This window comes from Neofelis nebulosa, chromosome 8 (assembly GCF_028018385.1).
Source record: "Neofelis nebulosa isolate mNeoNeb1 chromosome 8, mNeoNeb1.pri, whole genome shotgun sequence".
NCBI lineage: Eukaryota > Metazoa > Chordata > Mammalia > Carnivora > Felidae > Neofelis > Neofelis nebulosa.
Genome location: NC_080789.1, coordinates 16,150,502 through 16,177,901, shown reverse-complemented (window position 1 = coordinate 16,177,901; position 27,400 = coordinate 16,150,502). Strand labels below are relative to the sequence as shown.

Below are 27,400 nucleotides of genomic sequence, written 5' to 3'. Positions count from 1 at the left end.
TGTTTATGAAATGATAGGCTTCACAGAAGCCCTCTTTGCCCTTGCCTTTTCAGACTGAAGAGCCCATATTCTTTCTCCAACATTGTTCTAGCCTTTTCTAGTTCTATTGTGAATTTACTCAAGTTTGGAAACCAGGATCACACATGTTTTCTCCCAGTCTGGATGCATCAAGGTTTTGAAGACAGGATAATCCTTTTTTGTTTACAGTGTCTTCATGTTGAAGCCTCTCAGAATAAGGTCTTATTTCTTTAACATGGCATAAGGGCTAACAATGGCCCAGTCCCAATGGATCTTTCTAGTGTCACCTACAGACACTTCCTTATAGACAAGCCCTATGGAGATCACACTCAATTGCCAGAATGTGGTCCTATGTAAAGTCCTCAAGCCATTGGTCATGCTGTTTTTCTCTGCTTGAAATATCTTCTGCCACTCCATCCATCCAGGGTGCTATTATGATAGAGCAATTGAAAGCATGTCAGATAATTATGGATTTAAATTCTAGCTCTGCTTGGCGAATTTCTTAATCCCTGTGAACCTTAGTCCTCTTCGCCTGTCAAGTGGAGATAATCATACTTACCTCCCTGCGGTTGATCATTAAATCAGAGAATGCACACGAAGTGGTTATTCCAATGCCTAGCAATGAGTAAATGCTCAGTCAGTAAATGGAAGCCCAGCTTGGACACCTCTGCTTCCCCCTTTCTTTTGCTGTCCTTTAACCAATGCCCCTTTTTCCTTACCCACTTCTCCACCGCATCAGTCACCTTCTCATCTGGCTACTGCAACACTATATACTTAATTGATGGTACAATATTCCAAGATGTCAGCCATTTTTCTTTCTGTGATTTCCCTTCCCCAAATGCCCAGCCTTCTATTCAAACCACGAATCTTTTTGTACTAATATCTCAGGAAAAGAATGTGACAGCAGAAAACAGAAGAGTCAGGAGACTGTTCCTGGCTTTATGGTTTTTAAAATTCAGTTCCCTAGGGAATCAGAAGTCACGGGTTGACCTGGGGGCAAGTGCTGATACCTGGTAGGGGTGAGAGAGGGGAGGCAGGGGTAATAAGGGAAGGATTGCAAGGATTGTAGCAGCTGTGGTCTAAGCGCCCCAACACCACTCAGTGTCAGCTAACTGTTGCCAGTGTGGACTCTGGGTTCACTGCTACCTGATTCACCTCTTTTCAAGAGAAACAAACAAATCAAGGGTTTTTCTAAATGTGAAATACAATATCAAGTTTATTATCACTCACTACATTATTTTCTTTCAAATAATTTATTCAACAAAAATTTATTCAGGGGCAAACAGTGAGTTAGAACCTGGGAGTACAAAGACAGACAAGATGGTTTCTGTTCCAGGAGCTCCTGGTGTAAAGAATTAGATGCATAAACATAGGATATGGTATCAAGTGATATGTCTTATGTTAAAGAGTGATTTCCAAAGTGTGATCACTGGGCCAGCAGCAGCAGCAGCATCACCTGGGAACTTACTGTAAATGCAAATTTGCAGGCCCTGGCCCAAACCCGCCTAATATGCAAGCTGAGGTTGTTTTAACAAGCTCTGCAGGTGATTCAGATGCATGCTAAAACTGGAAAATCACTTTGAGAATGAAAAGCCAAGAGGACTTTGGAGCAGTAAGCCAACACATCTGAGCCAACCTTGAGATCTCTGCCATCTAAAAATCACTTCATAGTCCCTTCCAGCCTAGATTCTAAATAGGTTGCTCTCTGGTAATTCACAAGGATGATACAAAAGTATATGTGTCCTTTTAAGTGAACGCATAAGATCTTCAAGAATGGGGTTTTTAATCAACCTTTAAAATTTTTCTTTCCCTTCTCCTACTTTCAGATTTCAGCACAATACTTTGGAGATACAGGCACTGAAATTTACTTGAAGCAGCTAATTTGGAAATTAACCTCATGAAAGAGTTATACAGTCACGATGAGAAAATGGCATTTGTGTATTTACAAATTTTCATAATTTACTGTGGCAAAATATACAGAAAAGTTAACCATTTTTTAAAAAGTTTTATTTACTTTTGAGAGAGAAGGTGAGAGTGAGCAAACTAGTGGGGTAGGAGCAGAGAGAGAATCCCAAACAGGCTGCCAGCTGCCAGCACAGAGCCCGATGTGGGGCTTGAATTCAGGAACCACAAGATCATGACTTGAGCCAAAATCAAGACAGATGCTTAACCTACTGTGCCACCCAGGTGCATTAGAACCATTTTTAAGGGTGCAGTTCAGTGCCCTTAAGTACATTCATGATGTTGTACAACCATCACCACTGCTCCATTCCATAATTTTTGCATCTTCCCAAACTGAAACTGTGCACCAATTATACAATTGTTGATATCTTTTGCCTTGTTCTCTTCCAATGGGAGTTTTTTCTATTGATCTGAGTTCATTCTAAATTACGGCTATCAATCCTTTGTCTTCTTCCAACTCATGTTTTTAAAGGGCTCTATTCATGGTGAATTTTAAAAATATGTTCAGAAAATTCTGCATTTTCATGGAATAATAAAACTGTGGTTACAATTATATTATCAAACCTATGAATATTTTCCTTTAGGATTTCTGTGTTGCTGTCCTTGAAGGCTTTCACAACCTCAATCTTATGAATACACTTAATCCATAGAGGATTTAGATGTTTTTTTCTAAATGGCTAATCAGCTATTCCGACATCATTTATTGGATAACTTGTCTTTGCCTACTGATTTAAAATGTCATATTTTCGGGGCGCCTGGGTGGCGCAGTCGGTTAAGCGTCCGACTTCAGCCAGGTCACGATCTCGCGGTCCGTGAGTTCGAGCCCCGCGTCAGGCTCTGGGCTGATGGCTCGGAGCCTGGAGCCTGTTTCCGATTCTGTGTCTCCCTCTCTCTCTGCCCCTCCCCCGTTCATGCTCTGTCTCTCTCTGTCCCAAAAATAAATAAAAAACGTTGAAAAAAAAAATTAAAAAAAAAATGTCATATTTTCATACTAAATTTTTCTGCGTCCTGATCTTTTCTCTAGTCCTTCGAGAATATAACACAGCCTTAATTACCGTCCTGTTATGCTCTACTCTCCAGGGAGTTAAATCCCCCTCACTTTATGTCATTTTGATGGTTGTATAATATGCCATCACATGCACATAATTTTTTTAACCAACCTCTTAATACTAAGCATTTGTTAAATTTCCTATTTTCCAATACCATACAACCTGTAGTTTTGGATTGGATTAAACAAAAATCTCTGCAGCCGTGGCTCAAGTTGTGCAAATTACCCGTTTACCCTTTTCTCTGAACTGTTTAAACAATTAGAACGAATACGCTTTACTGGTCTGAATTATGGGATAATTGGCACCGAATCCGTCCCTGGTCAACATTATCCGACAGAGACTTCCAAGTGACACCAGGGGGCGCAGTTTCCCAGCTCCGCCTCAGCCACATCCGGGTTCCACCGCAGGTTCGGGCCGGGAGCAGGCGGAACGTTTCTATCACGCCACCAATTAACCTGCGCGGCGGGGACCATTTAGGCCTTCGCGCACCGCTCTTACCCGGCGCTGCGGTTTGCTTGGGGCAGCCGAAAGCGGGTGCGGCGGCTTTGCTGGCTTCTCCCTTCGTCGTGAGCAGCACAGCATGGACGTGCTTGCGGAAGAGTTTGGGAACCTGACGCCGGAGCAACTGGCTGCGCCCATCTCCACTGTAGAGGTGAGGGCTGGGCACGCGGAGAGCGGAAGGGGCCGGGAGCGTCCGCAGGAGGCGTTGCCCGAAGAGCTCGCGTGGCGGAGGGGGGTGGGGGGGCGGCGGCGGCGGCGGCTTCTGCGCATGCTCAGCGCGATGGAGCGGGTCTCTTCCGGAGCGGGCCGCCGAGTGCACGTGGAGGGGCAGAGCTCGGAGGAGCGGGACAGCCGCCCGCGCTCGGGGCCTTCGGCTGGGGTGGGGGTGGGGGCCTTTTCAGGGGTCGTGTGTGTCCGGGAAGGATTGGCCCTCGCTCCCACCTAGTGGGACGTAGTGCACGCTCCCGGGTTAGAGAAGACACTGAGGTCCAGGGAGCTTAGGCCACCTTCGTGGGGTCCCACTTTTGCCGGTGGTGGTGAAAGCAAATCGTCTGAATCCCAGGCTAGTAATCCTTTTAACTTGGAATTCAAGTTTGGGCTTTAGGAGTATTTTAAACGCCCTGGAAATTTACTCACAACACTTTGAAAAAAGAAATTGTGTATCAGAAGTTAGAGATAACTGCCCTCCAGTGAGCTGTCTAGAGAAGTTCAGCTGTGGACGTAGTCTTATTTTCTGGAAAACCACATGTAAACCCTCTGGGCCTCAGAGGCTTTACCGTCATGGAATGGGGGAAATGGAGAAATCGTGAAGGGAAAGCTTTCAGGTAGAGGAACAGGACACTTGAATATCGGTAGGTGACATAGTAGGTCAGACCGCCTGATGTTTTCCAGGAACTACGGTAGTATTAGAGTGAAGAAAAGTGGAGGAAGAGAGATGAAAAATAGGTCGGCGAGGGTCCTGATTATGAAAGGTTTTGATTTTTCATAGACCTCCGAAGGAGCTATGAAATGCTATTGAAGGGATTAAGCCGGAGAGTGACATGATCGGTGAATCTATTGGATTGTAATCTTTTCTTTACATTTATTTGACCGATTAATGAGGTTATGATTAGTCTGTCAGATTCAATACATGAGTGCCTACAACACATTGATGATCATCAGGCAATACTGGATTTTTAACTCTTTAAGAGTTAATAGTAAGAGCCAGCATTTACTGACCACTTGCTATGTGGCAGGTTCTGTTTAAGCCTAATATGCATTGTGTTACTGATTTTCTGAAATAAGCACTGTTTTCACCCATTTTGCCAATGAAAGACTTTGGAGGCCCAGAGAGGTTACATAATTAATCCAGTGTCAGAAAGCTGTTAAGTAGCTGATTTGGATTTTGGACTCTGCCAGTCTGATTTTAGTCTTCATCCTTAAGATGAAAAGACTGCCTTTTCAAAGACCTGAAGGAATAAGCTTAGAGGATTTGTAAATCTTGCCTGACTTCGCACAGCTGTGAAGGGACCAGAACCACAGTTCCAGGCTTCTGATTCAGGAATAAAAATTCCTCTTCCTGACCCCCTGTGTCCAATCCACCATCACATCTTTAGGCTCCTGCCTAGTAAACCCATTCAAGTCTGAAGCTTCATTTCTGCTATTGTCCAGTCTGCAGTCAAATGCTCTACCCCTGAGCTATACCCCCACACACAGCTATTGTCCAATCTGGAACCACTGTCCTGTCCTACTTCCTAGGCTGCCAACTTGTCTCACTCCAACCTGTTCTCTGCTCTGTAGCCAGAGCCATTAGTTTAAATGATCATATTGCTTCCTTGGTTAAAATTCTTCAATCTCTGCCCTGTGCTCTTAGGGCAAAATCTAACGTCTTGACCATGTTTATAAGGCTGTCCTCAGTCGGGTCATTATTTACTTACTTCTCCAGCCTCTTTTCCCACCACTTTCTCCATCCTGCCCTGAGATCTTTCTACTCTACTTTGGATTTTTCTCTCATTCCTCATTATAGATTTACATACAACAAAATGTACAGATACCAAGTGTTCAGTTACATTTGTTTTGACAGTTATGTATACCCAAATAACTACCACTCAGTACAAGATCTAGAACATTTCCATCACCCTAGAAAGTTCCCTTGTGAACCCTTTTGAGTTTATAGCCCAAGCACCTTTACTATTTATTTATTTATTTAAGACAGAGAAAAGGAGAAGGGGGAGGGGAGAGAATGAATGAATCCCAAGCAGGCTCCATGCCCAACGCAGGGCTTGATCCCAAGACCCTGGGATCGTGACCTGGGCCAAAATCAAGAGTAGGATGCCCAACTGACTGAATCACCCAGGCACCCCTCCTCCAAGTGTACTTTTTGATTTCTGTCATCATAGATTAGTTTTGACTGACTCCCTTCTTTTTGTTAGTAGACTAACTTTTTTTAGAGTAGTTTTAGGGCCGCAGCAAAATTGAGAGGAAGATACAGATCTATATACTCCACAAATCCCCTGCCCCCACGTCTCCTCTTTCTTGAAGAATGTTTTTTACTTTCTCCAGATTGTTTGCTTCCCTCCCTGAGCACTCCCTGCCACCCCTTTTTGCTGGACCTGTCTTTTGCTCAGGAGGTGTCCTGAGAATAAAATAAAGTATGAAGAATGCTTGGATCATCAAGAGATTAAAGTATATTCTGTTTAAGAAATCTGTGGTGTAGGGGCGCCTGGGTGGCTCAGTCGGTTAAGCGACCGACTTCGGCTCAGGTCACGATCTCGCGGTCCGTGAGTTTGAGCCCCGCGTCGGGCTCTGGGCTGATGGCTCGGAGCCTGGGGCCTGCTTCAGATTCTGTGCCTCCCTCTCTCTCTGACCCTCCCTCGTTCATGCTGTGTCTCTCTCTGTCTCAAAAATAAACATTAAAAAAAAAAAAAAAAAAAATCTGTGGTGTATGTGTGTGTGTGTGTGTGTGTGTGTGTATACATACATATACATATGTATGTATGTATATATATATGTGCATACACATATATGATTTCCATAAAAGTGGTTAAAATTTTAAAATTGTTCTTTTCATTTTGATTTATTTTCTTTTTCTGTGATAAAGTAAGTCATTTTTGGTATATTAAAATAACTTGTTGTAAAAATACTGTGATTGCAGCCACAGAGTTCTGATATTCTTGTTTTGCTTCACAGGAAAAATGGAGGCTGCTTCCAGCATTTTTAAAGGTAATTGTGTAATATTTAATACTAGTGGTTATTTTTCAGATGAAAAAGGGCAAATTCATCTTTTTTCAAAGATTAAATGTTTATCATCAACTAATAATTTTTGACTTTGCACAACTATGTGATTTGTTATATTTTGGAAATACAAGGAATTAGACCATGACTTAACCTATGTCTAAGGTGCTAGTTGGATGAGTGGTAATCTAATTTTAGAGAAAGGCTGTAGTATATGCAGTAGCACAGTGGTGTTGGCAAAAGTGGTGATGCTCCAGGTGGTCAGAGAAGGTCTCCCAAAGGAGGTGAGACATAAACCACATCTCGGGAGGACAGGATTTAAGCAAGCAAAAAAGGTATAATACCGAGAGCATGCCTTGATAAAAGTGCTCAAGTGGAGCCTCCACGGCATCTGTAGGGACCAATGACCAGTCTGTTTGGCTGGAACGGATGAGTGGATAGTCACAGAGACCGCTGAATATAAGGTTAGTCTAGGATCTAATTCAATTTTCAAGAGCTTATGCTAAGAAGTAAGGGGTACCACAGTGATAGATCATTTGACACCCACTAGGATGGCAGTGATCAAAAAGAAAGGTAACAAGTGTTGATGAGGATGTGGGGAACTTGGAAGTTTCCTGGTGGGAATGTAAAATGTTGCTTTGGACAACAGCCTGGCAGGTCCTCAAATGGCTAAACAGAGTTATCATGTGATCCAGCAATTTTCCTTATTTACTCAAGAGAAATGAAAACACGTCTTCACACAAAAACTTGTACACAAATGTTCATAGTGGCCAAAAAATGGACACAACCCAAATGACGGATCAACTGATGGATGGATAAATAATATGGTTTATCCATACGGTGGACTATTTGGCTGTAAGAAATCAAGTGCTGGTTTACTACAGCGTGGATGGGTGTTGAAAGCATGTTAAATGAAAGAATGGAGACTTGAAAAATGAGTAGAGTCTTATCTGACTTAGTTCTGTGTTACAGGCAGAAGGGAGAGTGCTGGGAGGGGATGCGGGGGAAGCTGTCAGGGTCGGAATTCTGACCAGATTTGAAAGCCATGTTAAGGACTTTGGCTTTTCTTCTAACAGCAATAGGAAGCTATCTGAGAGGTTTTAAGAAGAGTGACCAAGAATGAAATAAAGTTGTAATAAGGTCAAGGGAAACCTTTTTTTAGTTATAACTCTTTTTTTTTTTTTTTTTTTTTTTAAAGAAACTATATATAAGCAGAGGAGAAAGGGTGATTTATCATTCAAAAAAAGAGGACACAATTGGTGGCACAAGGTCCAAGAAGAGATAGAGGGTTCAATACAGACATAAGATTGGTTATTTCATTCATTCGTTCATTCATTCATTCATGCATTCAAAGTTGGGATTCTCCTTTACTCGCACCACCTTGACATTTATTTGTCCAAGAATAAAGGTATGATGATTTTAGTATATAACTGGAGACAGGAACACAAAGCTTATGAGGCTGCCAGTGCTGTTGGTCAACAGAATCAAGGCTCTGTTCTTGGGCTGGGATGGCACCTGTGAAGAGGGACAAACATACTTAGTTTTGTACAAGTACCGGATTGGGTGTGTTTGACTTAATAGCATTGCTTTACGAAGATAAAAATTACCTTTTGTGTTTTAAGTTGATGAGTCTGTAAGGTGGCCTTGATTTTTTTATAGTGGTGGTGTAATATCCAGAATGAGGGAGGCAGTGGCCCCATGGTGTGTTGGTCAGACTGTTGAGAACATTGTCCATGAGTTCAGGGTGCCCGTGTTAGGAGGAACACTGACCAACTGGAGCATGCCCAGGAGCAGGCCATCTGCTGTCGAAGGGTCTGGAAAGCGTGCATGTGAGACATAGTTGAATAGTTCCTGTTTGGCCTGGACATGACAACATGAAGGAGAGTTACAGTAAATAAACAGACTGTCGAGAGCAGGCCTTTCTCTCCAGAAGGACAGTTAAGTCCAAGGGCTGGAAACTGGAGGAAGGCAGACCTCAGATCAACATAAGGTTGAATTTCTTCCCCCAATAATTAGGACTGCTTCTGAATGGGATGGTTTCTTTGTAAACCAGTGAGATCCCAAAAAGGAAGTGTAATTAAAGCAAAGGCTCTATGATTATGTGTTAGGAATGTTCTAGCAGTGCTGAACTCAATTGTGCTTGAAGATTAATACTAAAAAAAGAGAATACATACGGTCCTTTTAAATTCTGACATTTTGGAGTCTTTGTTATTGTTTCAGTGTTCTCAGTAGCAGGACATGTAGTATCTCTGCAAATTCAAAGTATGCAGAGAAAATCTTGCCTTATTTGTTGGCTTATGGAGAGTCGTTAGGTATATTCAGATATTCCTATCTTGAATTCCAAGTGTCGGGCTGATTCTCAGGGAGGAAAATTTGAGGGGTATTAGTAGGATGGGGGAGAGATGGAATGAGGACACATACGTGTAAAATTCTAAGTGAAATTCATGGATTTTTTTTTCTGTCTTTGGTTTTGAGAAAAATCTGAAGAACATCTGTGGTTAGAGTCGGTAACATAGGGTGTTAATTTGTCACTAACCTACTTTTTATTTTTTGTCTGTTTAGGTGAAAGGCCTCGTGAAACAGCATATAGATTCATTCAACTATTTCATTAATGTGGAGGTAAGCAGCAGGGCCTAGAAGTAGAGAGAGGGGCGCCTGGTTGGCTCAGTTGGTGGAACATGCGACTTCTGATCTCAGGGTCATGAGTTGGAGCCCCATGTTGGATGTGGAGCCTACTTAAAAAAAAAAAGTAGAGAGGAGAATTGATTTAAGCTAGAGACATTCCTAATGGTGTTCTTTTCCCTACAGATAAAGAAGATAATGAAAGCCAATGAAAAGGTTACAAGTGATGCTGACCCCATGTGGTACTTGAAGTAAGGAATCAACTACTCTTGATTTGCTACTTTGATTACATCTAACATTTTTTTTTTTTTTCAACATTTTTTATTTTATTTTTGGGACAGAGAGAGACAGAGCATGAACGGGGGAGGGGCAGAGAGAGAGGGAGACACAGAATCGGAAACAGGCTCCAGGCTCCGAGCCGTCAGCCCAGAGCCTGACGCGGGGCTCGAACTCACGGACCGCGAGATCGTGACCTGGCTGAAGTCGGACGCTTAACCGACTGCGCCACCCAGGCGCCCCCGTCTAACATTTTTTAAAGTGAATGTGGTTGTTACCAAAACTCTATGAAAATAACTCTCCTTATCTGTTTAATAAGGAGGTAATTATCAAGTGCTCAGTTTTGAATCAGTAAACTAATTATAACAAGTAGAGTTATGGTTGAGAAGTACTGAAACTATTAAGGTTTAAACATTTTTTAGAACAATATTGAACTGCAAGAAAAATTACCGAAGTAATAGAGTTCCATATTATCCTGCGCGCAGCCTATGCTGATATTAACATCATACAGAACCATACCATAATTAGCAAACCCAGGAAATTAGCACTGATAATAATACTGTCAACTAATCTGCATGTCTTATTTCCAGTTTTCCCGCTCAAGTCTTTTTTTCAGGCCCAGGATTCCGTCCAGGGCTCTACGTGATGATTAGTTCTCAGGTCTCTCCTTAGTCTCCCCAAGCCTGTGACTGTTCCTCACACTTCCTTGGTCTTTTATCACCTTGTCACTTTTGAAGAATTTTGATCCAGCGTTTTGTAGGAAGCTCTTCAGTCTGAGTTTGTATGATGTTTGCTCATGATTCGATTGGGTTGTGCATTTTGGCACAGAAGTAACGTTTCGTGCCATTCTCACTGCATCATATCAGGGTACAGGTGTCAGTATATTTTACTATTGGTGGTTTTAACTTTTCACTTGATTAAGATGGTATATGCAGGTTCGTCCACTATAAAGTTACTATTTTTCTTTTTGTAATAAGTGCCTTAGGGGGAGATCCTTTGATTGATACTATGCAAATACCTACTGACTTTAGCCTGCAAGGACAGGTCTTACAAGTTATTGCTGTGTATTTGCCTGTTGGTGAGGATTTCTTGCTATCGTTCCTTATCCAGTAATACTGGAATTCTGTTGTAAGGAAGAGCTTTTTCTTCCCTTTATTTATCTCTTGAACTTTATTTATATTAATGTGAACTCTTGTATATTTTAATCTATGGATCGTAATCCAGCAGTATCATTTTATTGCTTAACTTGTCCCAGCTTTGCCCAAGGGAGAGGCTTCAGGTTGATTTCCATGTCCTTTTGGCACACTGCTGCTTATTTTCAAGCACTCCTTTACTTTCTGGCACCATGAGATGTGGTTGATCTGGTATTTTCCCTGTCTTAGCCTGGAATCCACTATTTTCCCAAGAAGCCCTACTCTTTTTTTTGGATAATAGTGTTTAAAAACCAAGAGAGGGATACTAAAGCCTTGATAGGCAGAGTAAGGAAATATATGTGTATATACTAACCTATGCATCCACACATCAATATTTCTATGTCTTACTCATTTTTACATATATTTTTAAAATCCCACTGTACGAACACCTCCTGTTTCAGTCCACCTCTGCAGGACTCATTCTAACTAACCTCTTTCCTTATTTGTAACTTTTATGTCTAAAATGAGAAACCTGGCTCTCATTGACCACTCTATTTTTACTTATTTATTCAATCCTAGAATATACGTAGTTTCAGAATAGCTAACTCATACCTCTGTGAGAATAAAATTTAATTAGAGTACAATATTCGTGTATTGCTTTTTTGTCTTTATCTTTACAATATCCAGCAGCATGCTGTTTCCAAAGCTACTTAGATTTGTCATTTCCTTTCTCACCTTCTCAGGGCAGTTACTTATGCATTTGTAAGGCAGGAAGGTTTGTTTTCCATTTTGGGTCCCCTTCTGCATCCTGATAGGTTTTAATTATGCATTTAACTTTTGGACTATGTGAAACATGGTTGTAAGAGTGAGAGCTATATAAAAAAGTATTTTCAGGGAATTGTCACTCCATTCCCAGTTCTTTCCACACTGTTGCCAGACTCCCAGTAGGTAACCAATCTCCTTAGTTTCTGTTTTCTTCCTGTGTTTCTTTTGCCATAACGAGCATATACAGATGGTCCCTGACTTACAGTGCTTCAACGTAAGAATTTTTCAACTTAACGATGGTGTGAAAGCTATATGCATTCATAGAAGTTGTACTTTGAATTTTGAATTTTGATCTTTTCCCAGGTTAGCAACATGCAGTACAATCCCGTCTTGTGATGCTGGGCGGCGACAGCCACAGCTCCCCAGTCGGCCCCGCAGTCACCAGGGTCAACAACGATACAGTTACGATCCTTCTGTTTTTCACTTTCTGTACATATTCAATGAATTCCATGAGATATTTAACATTATATTTTAAAACAGGCTCTGTGTTCTATGATCTTGCCCAAATGTAAGCTAATGTAATTTTTCTGAGCACGTTTAAGATAGGCTAAGCTAAGCTGTGATGGTTGGTAGGTTATGTATATTAAATGAATTTTCAACTTAACAACTTTTCAACTTATGTTGGGTTTATTGGGCTGTAGCCAGACTGTAGGTCAAGGAAGAGCTGTATCTTTTTTCCTCTTATAACCTCTTCTTTCTTATATGAATAATAGCTCTTTTCATTAAATAATCATCTTCAGGGAGCTATCTTTCCAGTATTTTTTAAAAAGAGATTTATAGCAATTTCTTTAAAAATACTCTGATAGTATTTTCCTTCCTTTGTAGAACTGTACGTACTATGACTTCAAGATCTCCCAATTATAATTTTTAATTTGTCGTTCTTAGCAAGATAAGTATTTGTCAAAGTGTAATCTTTGCATTTGGGAGGAAAATAGCTTGTTTATATGTTCGTTGAAAAGCTGTAACTGGTAATGGAATAATTTGCTTTTCAGATATCTTAATATCTATGTCGGGCTCCCTGATGTTGAAGAAAGCTTCAATGTAACTAGACCGGTATCCCCCCATGAGGTAATTATCTACCTTACCATGATTGAATTTGTTTGCCTTAACTCAGAGTCTGTGCCCTTAATATATGTTCTTGAAATGACTTTAAAATAGGGGAAAATATCTCTTATGAGACAAAGCTAACCAAAATAAATTAGCACTTGTATAATACTATATTAGGAAACAATTCTGCAGTGTTTAGTTTTTCATTTAATCCTAGTGAATCTGTGCTGTCATATAGGTATGTCTCCTGTTCGTGTCCTGTTCTGAGCTTTTGGGCAGCCGTCCCCCCTGCCCGCACTTGTTCCCTGCCCCAGCCAGCCACTTGTGCCTGGTACCATGTGCTGTCCATCTGCACAGGTGACTGAGCACATGTTTTGAGGGTCAGCAAGCATTGTGTTAGGCAGAGGAGACCAAGGACAGGGGCTCACAGACCATTAGAAGAGATAGGTGGGTAGGAAGAAAATTTAATTACCAGGATTTTAGCAGAGCTACAGACAAAGGGTTGTGGAACAGGTCTGTTGGCTTTTAACACATTCCACATTCTTCTTGAAATTCTTCTACTTGGTGTCCATAATTGGGAATTGATTCAGGAAAGAAAATGATTTTTGTAGATTTATCTAGTTTGTGTCGATGTAGAACTAAAATGTAAAGCAATTAGGGAAAGTAGCAGAGTAATCTTCATTAAACAAGTAAGTTAGAAAGCTAGGGTTGTTGTCTGAGCATTGTTAAACAGGAAGTACGATCAAGTAACCAGATATTTCACACAGGTAAATTTTGTTACTTAATCACCAAGTTTCGAGTGTCAGTTGAACATTTGTCTTGTGCCTCAGCATTGAGAGATGTACAAAAGAAATGAGACCCTCTCCTTCCTCAAGGAGCGCATACACTTGTGGAGAGCGTAAACTAACAGAATACTTGAAACAGACACCAGGGCTTGCACACTTGACTGCCTGGAAGGGTAAGATAGGTACAGTAAGTGAAGTTGTGTTGAGGTTTGGAATGTTGGAAAATGTGTGCACCAGTATGGCTTTCCCCGCTTCCCCATTCCTTCTCCATTTGCTGGAGTTTTCTAATTATTTTAGAACTAGGCAGCCAATTAGCAAATTCCACGTCCTTTTCTGAACTACATCACTGAGCATGAGAAGAGAGAAGGCAAAGTAGTTTGAAGTAGTTTGAGAAGCCTGAGACTGCAGTTGTCATAATTTTTCTTCCTGATGGTGGAGAAAACATACGGGCATTATTGCAGTAAGAGAGAAAGGGCATGAAGATTCTTGGAGGGATTTTGATCCTTGGAGAGATGGGGAGAGTCGGAGAGCAGGTGGGTGGGCAGCCAGGGCACCCACAGCAGGAGTGGGGGGGGGGCGCGGCTGCAGAGCCCCCAGCACAGCCCAGTCCTGTGATAACAGAGAGGCTGAGGGCGGCAGAGGGAGCTCACGGGAGTAGTTTGGGGCCTGTGGAGAGGGTCCCTGTGTTTACCACATCTGTTGAATTTCATTTCCATTTGAAGGAGAGGAGTTTGTTAAAACACACACATGTTTACCTATCATGGGTGTTACATTAGATTTTTAATAAAAATGAGATTCTGTCTGTAAGGTAGCCTGTACCAGGAACTATTCTAAAAATATGTCTTTATATCCTCGGGAATTAAAATGATTCTCATTCCCTTTGTACGTAGGAGGAGACCAAGGTGCAGAACTGAAGTGGTACAGCCAGTGTTTGGGCATAGACGGCAGGGTGCACACTCTGAGCCTCTAGGCCACACCGCCTTTGGAGTGGCCTGAAGGAGACAGCTCAATCTAATTAAATATAAAATACTCATCAGTAATAAGGGTATCTAATATTTTTGGATCTCGGGCATTGGGAAAGAAAGGCAGAAAAAGTTTAAACCTAACTGTCTTTGGTTCACTTGAAGCCAGAGGGAGGATTCAGTACCATGAATTGTATGGTTGACATTCAGAGAGATTCTCTTTTTGAGAGTACAAGCCACCTGATCACCATCAGTAAACAGGGAAGTCGTTGAAGATTTGGTGGAGTGTGCCGTGTCTGACTATGTGGTCACGGCTCAGAGAAGGGCCGAAGATTTGGTGGGGTGTGCCATGTCAGAGTATTTAGTGAGTCATCACCTTGTCAAACTAAGGCACACACCAGTAATCTCCAGAGTTCCCCAAATGATTCAGAAATTGTAATATGATGTGATGAACGATTTGTGCTATAAGATACCACTTGTTAAGGAATTTGGTGAACAGGGGCGCCTGGGTGGCTCAGTTGGTTGGGTGTCTGACTTTGGCTCAGGTCATGATCTCACCGTCCGTGGGTGTGAGCCCTGCATTGGGCTCTGTGCTAACAGCTCAGAGCCTGGAGCCTGTTTCAGATTCTCTCTCCCTCTCTCTCTGCCCCTCCCCCGCTCAAGCTCTGTCTGTCTCTCAAAAATAAATAAATACTAAAAAAAATTTAAAAACAAAAGAATTTTGTGATACAGTTAGTTTCTGTATGTGTATACTTTAGGTATCATACTGGTTGTTAACCACATTGGTAACTACATTGATTAATTTCCATGGACCCAGTTGTCAAGGAACAGTCTAACTGCTTCAAAGATGGGGAGCAGACTGATGATGGCATCAGATAGTGAGAAGAAAGTCAGTACCAGATTTATTGTTCCATTTTTGGGCTGATAGGGCAGAGATGCTGTGGGGATGTCTAGATCAGTGGCCAGCATCGTTCCTCGTGGAGAAGGTAGGCTCCTCACTCCCAGTGCCCTTAAAGCAACACATGGAACAGACCCAGTTCAGCATAGGTCATACTGCTACCAGAGACGGAGTTCTTGGAAGCTTCAGGACTCTTTGATTTCCAGGGAGAAGGAGCACTGACTGTCTGATTCTCTTTCAGTGCCGTCTGCGGGACATGACGTACTCTGCCCCCATCACAGTGGATATTGAATATACCCGAGGCAGCCAAAGAATCATCCGTAATGCCTTACCCATTGGCAGGTGAGAAATGACATCTGAGTTAGAGCCACACTGCCTGCATTCTAGCCCTATGGGGTGACCTTGAGCAAGTACTACAGTTCCCTTTGCCCCATTTCCTCATGTGAAAAATGCAGGAAATGGTGTCTGCTCCATGAGAGTCTTTTCTGGGGATCCAGTGAGTCAGCCCAAGCAGAGCACTCGAGCAGTGTCCAGTGCAATGCTGTGGTGGTTTTTGTTTTTAATTGTGAGATCTTTTCTGTAAAGCTAAGGAAAATGCTTTCATTTCCTTCTGAAATCCAGGCTGTTAGGGAACCATTAGATAAGATAGCATTTCAGTGAACCAGGCTGTTAGGGAACCATTAGATAAGATAGCATTTCCCTATAACTAGGGAAATATACTGACTCATCTGTAGAAGTGGACAAAACCCACAATATTGGGAATTTGATAATGGTGTCGGACTTTAAACTTCGTGCAAACCCTTCCTGGCCAAGTGTTTTTTTCACCCTTCAGAAGTGCTAAAGGCATGATAAATATCCACAGGTTCAGTGAATATGCACCATTTGTTGGTCACTTGTGATACACTCTGCTGGGTAGTCCAGTAAATAGAAGATACTTAGATACAACTCCTATTGGCTGTCTTCATTCCCAGCTGCCCAGGAAGGCAGGCTTGAATAGCTGTGGTACCATTTGGTATGTGCTGTGGTAGGTCCAGAGTAATGGAAACACACAGGTTTAACAAATCCTTCCCCCATAGTGTCCTAAAAGAAGGGGCTCTTTGTATTGCTTCTGTCCTCACTCTTCAGTTAGGAAAATAAGTTGGGATATTAGAATATTAATCTTTGTTTTAGCAGGACTGTTTATCAGCGTTAAGACCTTTCCTCTTTCTCATATACAGACCATAGTGTGTCCAGTTAAGTCTTGGATCATTAATAAATTATTACCCAGATGGAATATGGTGAAGGGAGGACTAGAGAGACAGGAGCAAAGCATAACTAGTACGATTTAGGATTTAAATCACAGTTAAGAGGAGGCAAGGAAGGGCATGCATGTAACTAGTGTTTGGTGGACACCTGCCATGTGCCAGACTCCGGGATAGGAGATAGCATTTTTTGCATTCCTTAAAGTGACCTTTGTGAATTAGAGTGCTCATATGTTCCATGCACTGTCTGCATTACAGACATTACCTTGTGTAAGTGTTGTGTGGGGTTTGTTTGAACTAAAAAGATTTCCATTTAATCCAAGTACATCAAATAGCACATGAGAACATTTGCCACAAAGCAACCCTCCCATCCCTCCTCCCCCAGTCTTATTCCCAACCTCGTGACCATTTCTCTTATTCTGGTGATCATCCCAGCCAGATCTTTAAACGCTGTGTTTATACCTTTATTTCTTGGTACGTCAACTTTAGACACTATTTATTACAAATTCTGAATTTCTCTGTTTTAGCCTGAAAATATCCTTAAGTGGACCTCTTTCTGAATGGTGACTTCACAGAACGCACAAATTAGCTTGATGGGGACTTTCGACACTTTGCACATGCCCCTCCGCTGTCCTCTGTAAATTGCAGGTGTGCAGCTATCTGTCCAGTCATCTTCCCTTGTTGGCAAGCGGCCTTTTCTTCTCTCTGGCTTTTAAATCTTTGTCTTTGATGATTGTATCTTGACTGCTGTGTGTTTTGATGTGGCTTTCCTTTTATGTATTCTGAGTAGATAGGATTGTGTGAGTTTATGGCTTTCATACATTTTTGAAAGTCCATAGCCACTGTGCTCTCTTTGAATAGGACATCTTGCCCATTGTGTGTGTTTTCTCCATCTAGAATCTGATTAGATGCCTGTGAGACCTCTTCACTCTGTCCTTCCCTCTTATGCTCTGTGATACATTTCTTCCCTCTGTCTTTCTGAAATATGTTCTCAATAATTTCTTCAGCTCTCTTTTAATTCAATAATTCTGTCTGCAGCAGTGGCAGATCTATTATTCAGCCTATTCATAGATTTTTGAATTAATATTTTTCATGTAGAAGTCTTGTGTAGTTCTTTCTTAAGATTGCCTGGTAAGTCCTGATAGTCTCTCGTTTCTTACTTTGATTCATTGTGGTATTTCTGCGTAACAAATGAGGGTCCCTTTGTTGACCATGAGTGAAGAGTTGCTGCCGTTTCTGAAGACCAAAGTTTGTCTGCAAAGTTTGAGGAAAACCAACATTGGAGTTTTTGTTATCTGAACTAGAAGAGCAATTATCTGAGGAAATACTTCATTTCACTTGGCTCTTGATGTAACTACCCCTCCTCTGCCTTTTCTAAAATGTGAAAGACGAAAGCAGACCCGTTCGTGACATTTTGCCAGTGACCGTCTTTATGTGATATTTTCTTTTACTTTCAACAGAATGCCCATAATGCTGCGTAGTTCAAACTGTGTTCTTACAGGGAAGACGCCAGCAGAATTTGCCAAACTGAATGAATGTCCTTTAGATCCAGGTATGTGTGATTCCTTGGATTGTCTCCTGCTCTCCCACCCTTTTGTGGGCTTGCTTTTGCTTTTGGCTTTAACATTTTTTCTGAAAAACAATACCCACCTGAACTTGGACAAAACTGTGTTCACAGAACGTCTGGAAATTTGGCCCCAACTTTATTCTGAGGTCAACATTTCTAAAAGGAGTACTGTTTCCTCTTTGATTGCAGGTTTGAAACTTTAACATTCCAACATGTGTTTTATTGTTACGGTTTGTCAGACTTTTGTCTCTGCCCCATGATTTCTTTTGGTATGCGTAGAAATTCAAGAATAATCTTATGAAGTTACTTGTTTAGCTAGGTGGAAAAAAGTTCACTTCAGCCTATTTTAAATGCAATAAAGGGGCAAAAACCAAAAGTCTTTTGTTAAAATTTTAAAAAATTATATGTTTGTACTCATTTCTAGGCAGTTTATTTTGTAAAGTTTCAAGCTTAGCACTTAACAGAAAAATATTTAATTCCTTAATTCACGTTGACTTAATTTGTAGTTGCTTTACTCTATTCCTTTAAAGTTACACTGGTGTAGAATCATAGAAGATTTTGAAAGAGGTTAACAAAGAACAAGACTTTCCTAGACTATAACAAAATGGTGCATAAGTCAATATATTGCTTTTTTTGTTTATATTCTGAAATTAAAATGAAGTCCACTTTATTTTATTCTGAATTGTATGCAAAAAAAGCTATGATAATGTTTTATGGGTTTTATTGAGTATAGAAATTTTAGGAAACATAATCTTAGTCTACTGTTGTCACTGATTTGTTAGAAAAGGTAGGCAATTTTGAATTTATATTGAAGATTGTTACTTATTTCTGTGCTTAAGAAATCTGAAGACTATTTAACACATTTTTTTCATTCATCTCTTGTGTCTGTCAGATGCTGATAATATGTATGCCAGTAAGATCTGTTCCCTGTCTTCAAGTTTATTTTCTTGTAGCGCATTTTTATAAAATCATTTGCTGATATGGTCATCAGTTCATAAAACGGTATCAGCAAACCCCTTCTAATTGAGTGTTGGTCAGTGCCATGGAGCAGAAGGTCACAGTCGTTACTAAATCACACTGTCAGAAGAACAGGTGGTGAAACTTTTCTTGTTTCCTTTTGGCAGGTGGCTACTTCATCGTTAAAGGAGTAGAAAAAGTGATTCTAATCCAAGAGCAGCTATCTAAGAACAGGATCATTGTGGAGGCTGACAGGAAAGGGGCTGTTGGTGCTTCAGTTACCAGGTACGGAAAGCAGGGATGGTATTAACGGAATTATCAGTATTTCTTAACATCATACGATTGTCTTTCAGGACAAAGGTAGCCGGTTATGTCTGGTAACAGGCAGCAAAATACTTATCTAACTGTTCAGTTTATTGTGTGAGGAGTATTGATGTAAAATTTTTAGCAATGAAAAGTGTGTAAGACCTTGGTCGAAAGGCCACTAGTTATTTTATTCAAGTTGAATTTTGTTGCATTAAAGGAACTTTGAAAAAAGAAATAATAAAACCACTCTTCAGTTTTCCATGTTGTTTTTACTCTTTGATCATTCTACATGTGTATTCCATTGAATATAATCACAGATTACTTTATATTTAATATTTTTTGGATTCTGTCATGGACTTAACATCTTATTGTTAGTGTTCTTAACCATCCTCTTTCACAGCATACTCCTTTTCCTACAGCAGCATCTCTTGTGTCCTGTAATTTCTTTTCACTAATTTATTGTCACTGGTAACTTGAAATTTGCAAATTAATGAGTTTTGGGAATAAAAAAAATCGTAGCATAGTTATGATGTCCGTATACAATAGTTTGTCTTCTGATGACCTGTAATGAATTGCTTAACTCAGACTTTGTGCCCCTTTCTGATGGAGAGGCAGCTAACAATAGTGGCCGTTTATTGAGCAGTCAGTAGGAGCCAGGCAGAGTAACGGTGCTCTACATTATTTGTCCCCTCAGCCCTCCAAGATAAGTGAGCTTATCTCCATTTTACTGCTGAGTAACAGGCCTTGGGCTCAGGGTCCTACTGATCGGAAGAGGTAGCCAGCATTTGAACCCAGATCTAATAATTCTGCGACCCATGTCTTCCTATTTTACTACTTTTTGGAACCAGGGATTTGGGATTTGAATCCCAAAGTTGTTCAGTAGCTACGAGGCACTTGGGTGGGCAATTACACATCTTCTCTAAGCCTTTGTTTCCTCATATGTGATTTGGAGACACTACTTCAAAGTAAGTATTAGTATGTAGGATATGAGAGCCAGTATAAGTGGGGTGGGTATGTAACATCACATGTATGTAGCAGGTGATCAGTAGGAGTTACTATTGTGACTGATTAAGCTTGGAGCTGTTATTGGTTTTTTTAATGTTTATTTTTGAGAGAGAGAGAATGTAAGCTGGGAGAGGCAGAGGGAGAGGGAGACACAGAAGCTGAAGCAGGCTCTAGGCTCCAAGCTGTCAGCACAGAGCCCAGTGTGGGGCTCAAGCCTGCAAACTGCAAGATCATGATCTAAGCCGAAGTCGGACGCTTAACGTCGACTGAGCCACCCAGGCATCCCTGGTTTGGGTTTTTAAAAACATTTTTTTAATTGTTTTTAAGTTTATTTTCTTTGAGAGAGAGAGCACATGCACGCATGTGAGTGAGTGAAGGACAGCACAGAACCTAGCACAGGGCTCAAACCCATGAACCATGAGATCATGACCTGAGCCGAAACCAAGAGTCAGATGCTTAACCGACTGAGCCACCCAGGTGTGCCAGAAATGTTTTTAGATCCATTGGTAATTTTGTAGTTAATAGAGATACCAATAAAAAGGGATTTCTTCGTTTCTTTTGGCTTCAATGTATAATAAGAGTGTAGATATATTTTACTGAATTGTTGATTTAAACACTCCTAGTACACAGGGGCTCATTTTGAGGTTTATCTTTGGAAATGTATAAAATGGCTCATGAATATACCCCACACTGAATCAAAGCAATTCAGGTGGAATCAAAGTGAAGTAAATCAGAATGAATTGGTGAGTGTCACTCGTTGACCCACAAAACTTTCACCATAATCTCAAAGCTAAAGAAACATCGTAGTAGATTTTAAATATTCATGGAAGTGGCGAGTTGTGCATTGTTAAAAGGCATCTGTTAGGAAGGACCTTTCAGATGGTTATTGATTGGTGAACCTTATTGATCATTGCTGTTGCATGCGACTAGCTTGAAACCAGGCAGGGACACAGTTTAACCAACTTTTGTTTCCCTGTAGCTCTACCCATGAGAAAAAAAGCAGAACCAATATGGCTGTAAAGCAAGGTCGATTTTATTTGCGGCACAATACTTTGTCAGAGGATATTCCCATTGTAATCATATTTAAGGTAAGGCTGCAGGTACCTACTGGAAATTGTTTTCATACGTTTCATACGTTTGTCTTCATATGTAATTAGAAATTTGGAGGATAAAGAGTTCTAGGAATAGAAAGATTTGTGGCATAGATAAATTGTCAGGTATGTAATATATTTTAAATTGAAAGCTACTAAGATCAGGATTCAGATATTAAAAAATACTATTTTTTAGTAGCTACACAATTAAAAACTTTAAGGGTGTAAAGTGAGAAGTAAACCTTCCACCCACCCATACCTGACCACCTAGTTGTTCTACCCAGGAACACCACTGTTACTGGTTTCTTGTGCATCTTTCTAAAGACAGTCTGTGCCTGTACTAGCACATGAGTACATGCTAGAGTTCTGTTCTGTTTTTTACTTGCATGCATTGCACACCATTTTTCATTTAGCTTGTTTTCTTTTTTGCAACTTCTGTCCTGGAGATTGTGTTATTAGCTGGTACAGAGCTACCGCATTCTGTTTGACAAACTGTTCTATCATGGCTGTACCACAGTTTCCTTAATCATCCCTCCATCGGTGGATACACACATCTCTTGCTGTTATAGAAATGCTATAGCATCACATTATACAGGGGCAGGGGTATCTGTAGGCTGAATTCCTAGCGGTAGACTTTTCTAGGTCAAAGAGTTTAAGTTTTTTTTGTTTTTTGTTTTTAGTGTTTATTTTTGAGAGAGAAAGAATGTGCATGTGGGGAAGGCAGAGAGAGAGGGAAAGGGAACAGAGGATCTGAAGCGGGCTCCACTTCTCACTGACAGCAAAGAGTTGGATGGTAGGGCTGGAACCCACAAACCGTGAGATCACAACCTGAACCGAAGTCAGACATTTAACCAACTGAGCCACCCAGGCGCCCCCCCCCCCAAGTTTGTTTTTTTGTGGACTCGGGAGTCTGGTGTGTTTCTACATAAATATGAATTTTAAAATTGATTTTTTTCAGCTTGTTTATGAACTGGTGACATAGAATCCAAAAGATATTTTCACACAGAAATTATGTTTAAATGGTATATACTCGTGACTGCACAGTAGCCCGTTTAACCTGCTCTGGGACGTAAATGTTCCCCACATTTTATGAACACTTGTAGTATTAGTCACTAAGCGAAATTTAAAAATACCATCATGTGATACAGTTGACCCTCAGCATTTGTGAATTTTGCACTTGTCAGTTATACGTGCTGAAATTTATTTGTGACCCTGAAATCATCACTGGTGGTGGTTTTACAGTTATTCACAGACATGGACAGGCTCAGAGCAGTGACAAATTTGAGTCCCCAAGCTCTGTGTTCCCAGCTGAGGTCGAAGAAGGTGACATTCTGCCTTCTTGTTTCCACTCTCAAGCTGTAAACAGGAGCCCTTACCATGGTCTCTTTAGTGCCATGTTTTTTCACATTTTTGTGTTTTTGGGGGGAGGGGATTTTGCCGTTTAAAGTGGCCCCCAAGCCAGGGGCTGAAGTGATGTCTATCTTTTCAAAGCACAAGAAGGCCATGATGTGCCTTATGGAGAAAACACATGTGTCAGATAAGCTGCGTTCAGGCATGAGTTAAGTGTTGTTGGCTGTGAGTTCAGTGCTAATGAGTCAACAACATACATTGAATAAGGTGTCCTTAAGGAGAAAGCCATGTCAAACAAGGTTCTGTATTGATGGGTGGAGGAAAACCTAACCAGAGGCCCGCAGGACACAAGTGCATTTCCCATTGGTGCAGTGCTTCAGTGTTCTCTCATTCAGGGTTTGCAGTGCCTCCGGAGAGCACAGCAGCCGAGGAGACCCGTGCCCAACTGTGTACGGGCCAGAAGTGAATCCTGACTAGGGCTGATCGAAATGCAGAGTTCAGTTTAAGTCAGTACTGAAGAGATCTTGAGAGTGAGGACGTGGGGTGATGTTAGGGGTTGATAACACTTGTTTCTCATTTAGAGTTAACTTACTTTGGAGTTAAATATTCCTGCTCAGCAGTTAACGATATCTGAAACCTTTTGGGGGCTGCCAGGGGAGAAAATAGCCTCTGAGATGGAGGTAACTAAGCTGGTTAAAAAGGAAAAAAGCATTTGGGTATACACCTCAGAGCAGTAAGAGAGAAGGACTTGAAATTGTCTTGTTGGACTTGTGACCCGGCCAGGGCCCAGGAGGCGGGGAGACGGGCCCCTTCCTGTCAGGCTCTAGTTGGTCGCTGGGAGGGATGCCCCGGGCTGTTCCTGGGTATTGATCAGCTGGGTTCTCTAACTCAGGAAATAACTGCATTCTGAATGCAATTACATGGAGAAGATTGTAGGAGATTTTTTTTAATGTTTAGTGCAACTTAATGTGCTTATAAGTTCTCTGAGATGCTGGCAGTTACTTTCCTTTTAGGACAGTGATGATTGACGATGATGATCACAGTAGCAGTACCATTATATTGGGGGGGGGCAAAGAGAAGTCTTAAAATGTACTTTCCATTATATTTCTTCAAGGTTTATATTTTTAAAGCATGGAAGTAATTTTGGCATTTCTCGTAAGGATCCCCTAGTACCCTGCAGTGTCTTGTGTCCATAGCGGTGGTTAGTGGGTAAAGAGAATTTCATCTGACTGTGTAGAATTACATCTCCAGCAGAGGGCAGTGTGTTCCTATGCATCAAAGGACTTTTACGGATGTTTTAGAGGCTTAAAGATGCATAGGACTGCATTCCTTAGACCAGAAATTACAAATTAATTCTAATGCTCATAGTCTTCTGTCATTCACCTGGAAAATATATCACTAGACACATGGACACATTAAAATCAGAAAACCTTTATTACTTTTTTGGCTAGGTAACAAAATTTTGATAAGACCGTTTCTTTCAAATTTATTATGTTGCAAATGTGTATGTGTATTTAGAGCCAACTTAAATCCTTTTTAAAATGGGCCTATAAGTTAGCAATATGCATTTTTAGGTAATGTGTAGTTGAGATTATACAACAGTTCTTGAATTGTACAAATTTAGAAAGCCACTGAGAAGCAGAATTCCATTTTCAGCTACACTTTTTTTCAGACCCTTTTTCCTTTGCTTTTGTAATATATACGTGGGTTTTATTTTATTTTTTATGCTTCACTTACCAGTGAATTGTGAATAGCTTTCTGTATCTGTAAATACAGAGCTACATCATTATTTCTGGTAGGCATTGTACAGAAGTGTGGGTGGTATAATCTATTTAATCAGTTTCTTGTAGGACAACATTCAGGTGCCATTTTTTCCAAGTTTTCCATCTTATGCACAGCCCTGTGTATTCTTCCACATACGTGTTTGTGCATGTTGCTGAATATTTTGTGAGACTGAACTCCTGGGAATGAAATTATATGTGTTTTTAAAAAACTCGGTGCATGTTGCCAACTTTCTTCCTGAAATGTAACCTTATATTCTAATCAGCCACGTGTAAGAATTGAAACAACCGATTAAAATTTTTCTGTTTGAATAAACTAAATACATTGGTCGCAGGTAGTCACATTTTGTGGTCTCCCGCTAGAGGGATGTTTTAAAAGCCTGATGGAACCTTGTTTGATAACTTCTAAGACTTTTCCATCTGGGGAGCAGCACGGGATTTGGGAGAGCTTAGCACCAGACAGACATAGGCCTAGTTCCCACTTCTCCACTTGTTAGCTGTGTGACCTCCAGACAGATTTCCCAGTCTCCCTGAATATTGGATAACTCCCCTATAAAGTGAAAATTTCACCTGAGAGGGTTGTTGTGAAGAGCAAAGGAAATCACGCATATTTTGAAAAGTGGATGGCCTAGAAAGAAGATACTGTTTCTCTTGCCTTCGCTCTCCTTATGCAGGAGCAAAATAAACTGGGCGACCAGGAAAGTCACATCATTTCTCTTTTTGTGTTGTGTGGCCCTAACACAGACCTTGACAGTCATTAGGACTTGATGGTTGTTGATTGTAACCAACAATTGGCTAAAAGTGACAGAAGCAGCAGGGTTTCCAGGTTTCATGCTGGGTCTGAATATGATGGCTAAAGCTTTTAAGACCTAGATCAGTCTTATTTATGGACTTGAATCACTACAAAGGTTCTCCTGCCCATGAATCTTTTCCCCCTTTACATTTTGAATTCCCAAGTATTCAGCAGTTGCACTGTGATGGCATCTGTAGTCTGAAAGTTTTTACGGAAAAGATCAGATTTCAAGGGAGCTGGGCATTGTTTCTTGGAAACCAACTTACATTAAAATTGTTGATCTTTGAAGAGAAAAAAACTGCAGAGTAAAAGAGGGCTATTACAGTTCTTTTATCTGCTAAGACCACTTTGAGTAATAATAGATTGATTTCTGTCTAAAGAAAGATTAGACACTTCTGAATATTAGGTATTTGAAGGACTTAATCCCTTCCCGTCTTTCACATGATATATTTCAGCATATCCCCATCAGTGGGCAGGTTTTTCTCTTCTGCTCATTAGCGTCTGTCTTTAAACGTCACACTTGTAGTCACACTTCGCGGCCATCCAAGGAGATTTCATGCCGCTTTTTAAAGAGCATATTCTCTTATTTTTGTTCATCTTATTGCTGATGGCCAGACTGGGTGACCTTCTGCTGAAACGTATTGTCTCTGCTAATTGTTCATAAGGTCATTATGTAGCACTTATTTCTGACTTATCAGGTGAAATGATTTCAGATATCTGGAGTACAAAGAGTTCCATATATAAAAGCTAGTTTTCAGATGTCTAAATTATGTCTGAGAAGCAAAATGGTTGGGCATTTTGCTATCGTTTCCATAGCAATATGCCATTTATTTGTAGCTGTGACATCCCAAGGCTAAACAGTCACAAAATCAGTTTGGTCTTTGGAGCTAGAGCGCTTTTGATGATGACCTGATATCACCCTGTGGTTCAGAGACCCAGTATAGGAAGAGTTTAGTCCTTGTAGAGCAAAGCTTTGGCACTGATGATTCTTTTTTTTTTTTTTTTTTTTTTTTTTTTAATTTTTTTTTCAACGTTTTTTATTTATTTTTTTTGGGACAGAGAGAGACAGAGCATGAACGGGGGAGGGTCAGAGAGAGAGGGAGACACAGAATCGGAAACAGGCTCCAGGCTCCGAGCCATCGGCCCGGAGCCTGACGCGGGGCTCGAACTCACAGACCGCGAGATCGTGACCTGGCTGAAGTCGGACGCTTAACCGACTGCGCCACCCAGGCGCCCCTGCACTGATGATTCTTTCCGCACATATGGTGTCATTTACCATGTGCTTGGCATATCTTCACTTCATGGCTTAGAAATATTTGGAGGGCCTAAGCAGTCTGTTTAGATCCATGTTAGAACACTTGAAAATTTTATGCAGTTATCAAATTACCGCTTAGATTCAGCCTTGGGACAACTTGAAGCAAAAATTCATAATGTCAAATGAGGAAGGACTTTTTCATTATTATTAAACACCAAAATGGGTGATGAAGTATATAGTCTCTCCCATTTGGAGATTTCTAAACTAAAAATTAATTATTAAAATAATCCAGGTGGCCTTAGTTCAGAAGATTTAGATGTTGACATGCCTAAAGAAAGGGGGTGGATCCAGAAAGCTACTGCCAGTTCAGCTCCGAGATTCTTTTTCTGTCCCAGTGAGACCTTGTCCTGCTGTATTATCTGGACGTACTCGGTTTAGCATCTGCCCATATAGCTCTCTTTTAGTGTTTGCACTTTTCCTCTGAGAGGGTAGTGTATTAGTTACAAAGTTTTATTATCAAAGATTTTAGAGAAGGGTGATTGGATTCTACTGCAAATTAGTTGCCCTAGTATTGTTTTTCTTATATTTTTATTCCATTGAAATCCACATAACATTCTTTTTTTTTTAATTGTTTAATTTACTTATTTTAGAGAGAGCGCGCGCATGTGAGCACAGGGGAGGAGCAGAGAGAGAGAGAGAGAGAGAGAGAGAGAGAGAGAGAGACAATCCCAAGCAAACTCCACGCTGTCAGTGTGGAGCCTGA

General features: G+C 40.9%; 1 protein-coding gene across 1 annotated transcript in view; it reads left to right on the top strand.

Annotated features, from left to right (window-relative positions):
- The first annotated feature begins 3,017 nt into the window (after positions 1 to 3,017).
- Positions 3,018 to 27,400, top strand: part of POLR3B (RNA polymerase III subunit B) — a 106,630-nt gene continuing 82,247 nt past the window's right edge. Inside the window, exons 1-9 of the mRNA XM_058741533.1 lie at positions 3,018 to 3,681; positions 6,699 to 6,731; positions 9,306 to 9,362; positions 9,552 to 9,616; positions 12,592 to 12,667; positions 15,533 to 15,633; positions 17,993 to 18,084; positions 19,224 to 19,341; positions 21,347 to 21,455. Coding sequence (XP_058597516.1) covers positions 3,610 to 3,681; positions 6,699 to 6,731; positions 9,306 to 9,362; positions 9,552 to 9,616; positions 12,592 to 12,667; positions 15,533 to 15,633; positions 17,993 to 18,084; positions 19,224 to 19,341; positions 21,347 to 21,455 — 723 coding nt within the window. The 5' untranslated portion in view covers positions 3,018 to 3,609. The remainder of the gene's footprint in view (positions 3,682 to 6,698; positions 6,732 to 9,305; positions 9,363 to 9,551; positions 9,617 to 12,591; positions 12,668 to 15,532; positions 15,634 to 17,992; positions 18,085 to 19,223; positions 19,342 to 21,346; positions 21,456 to 27,400) is intronic.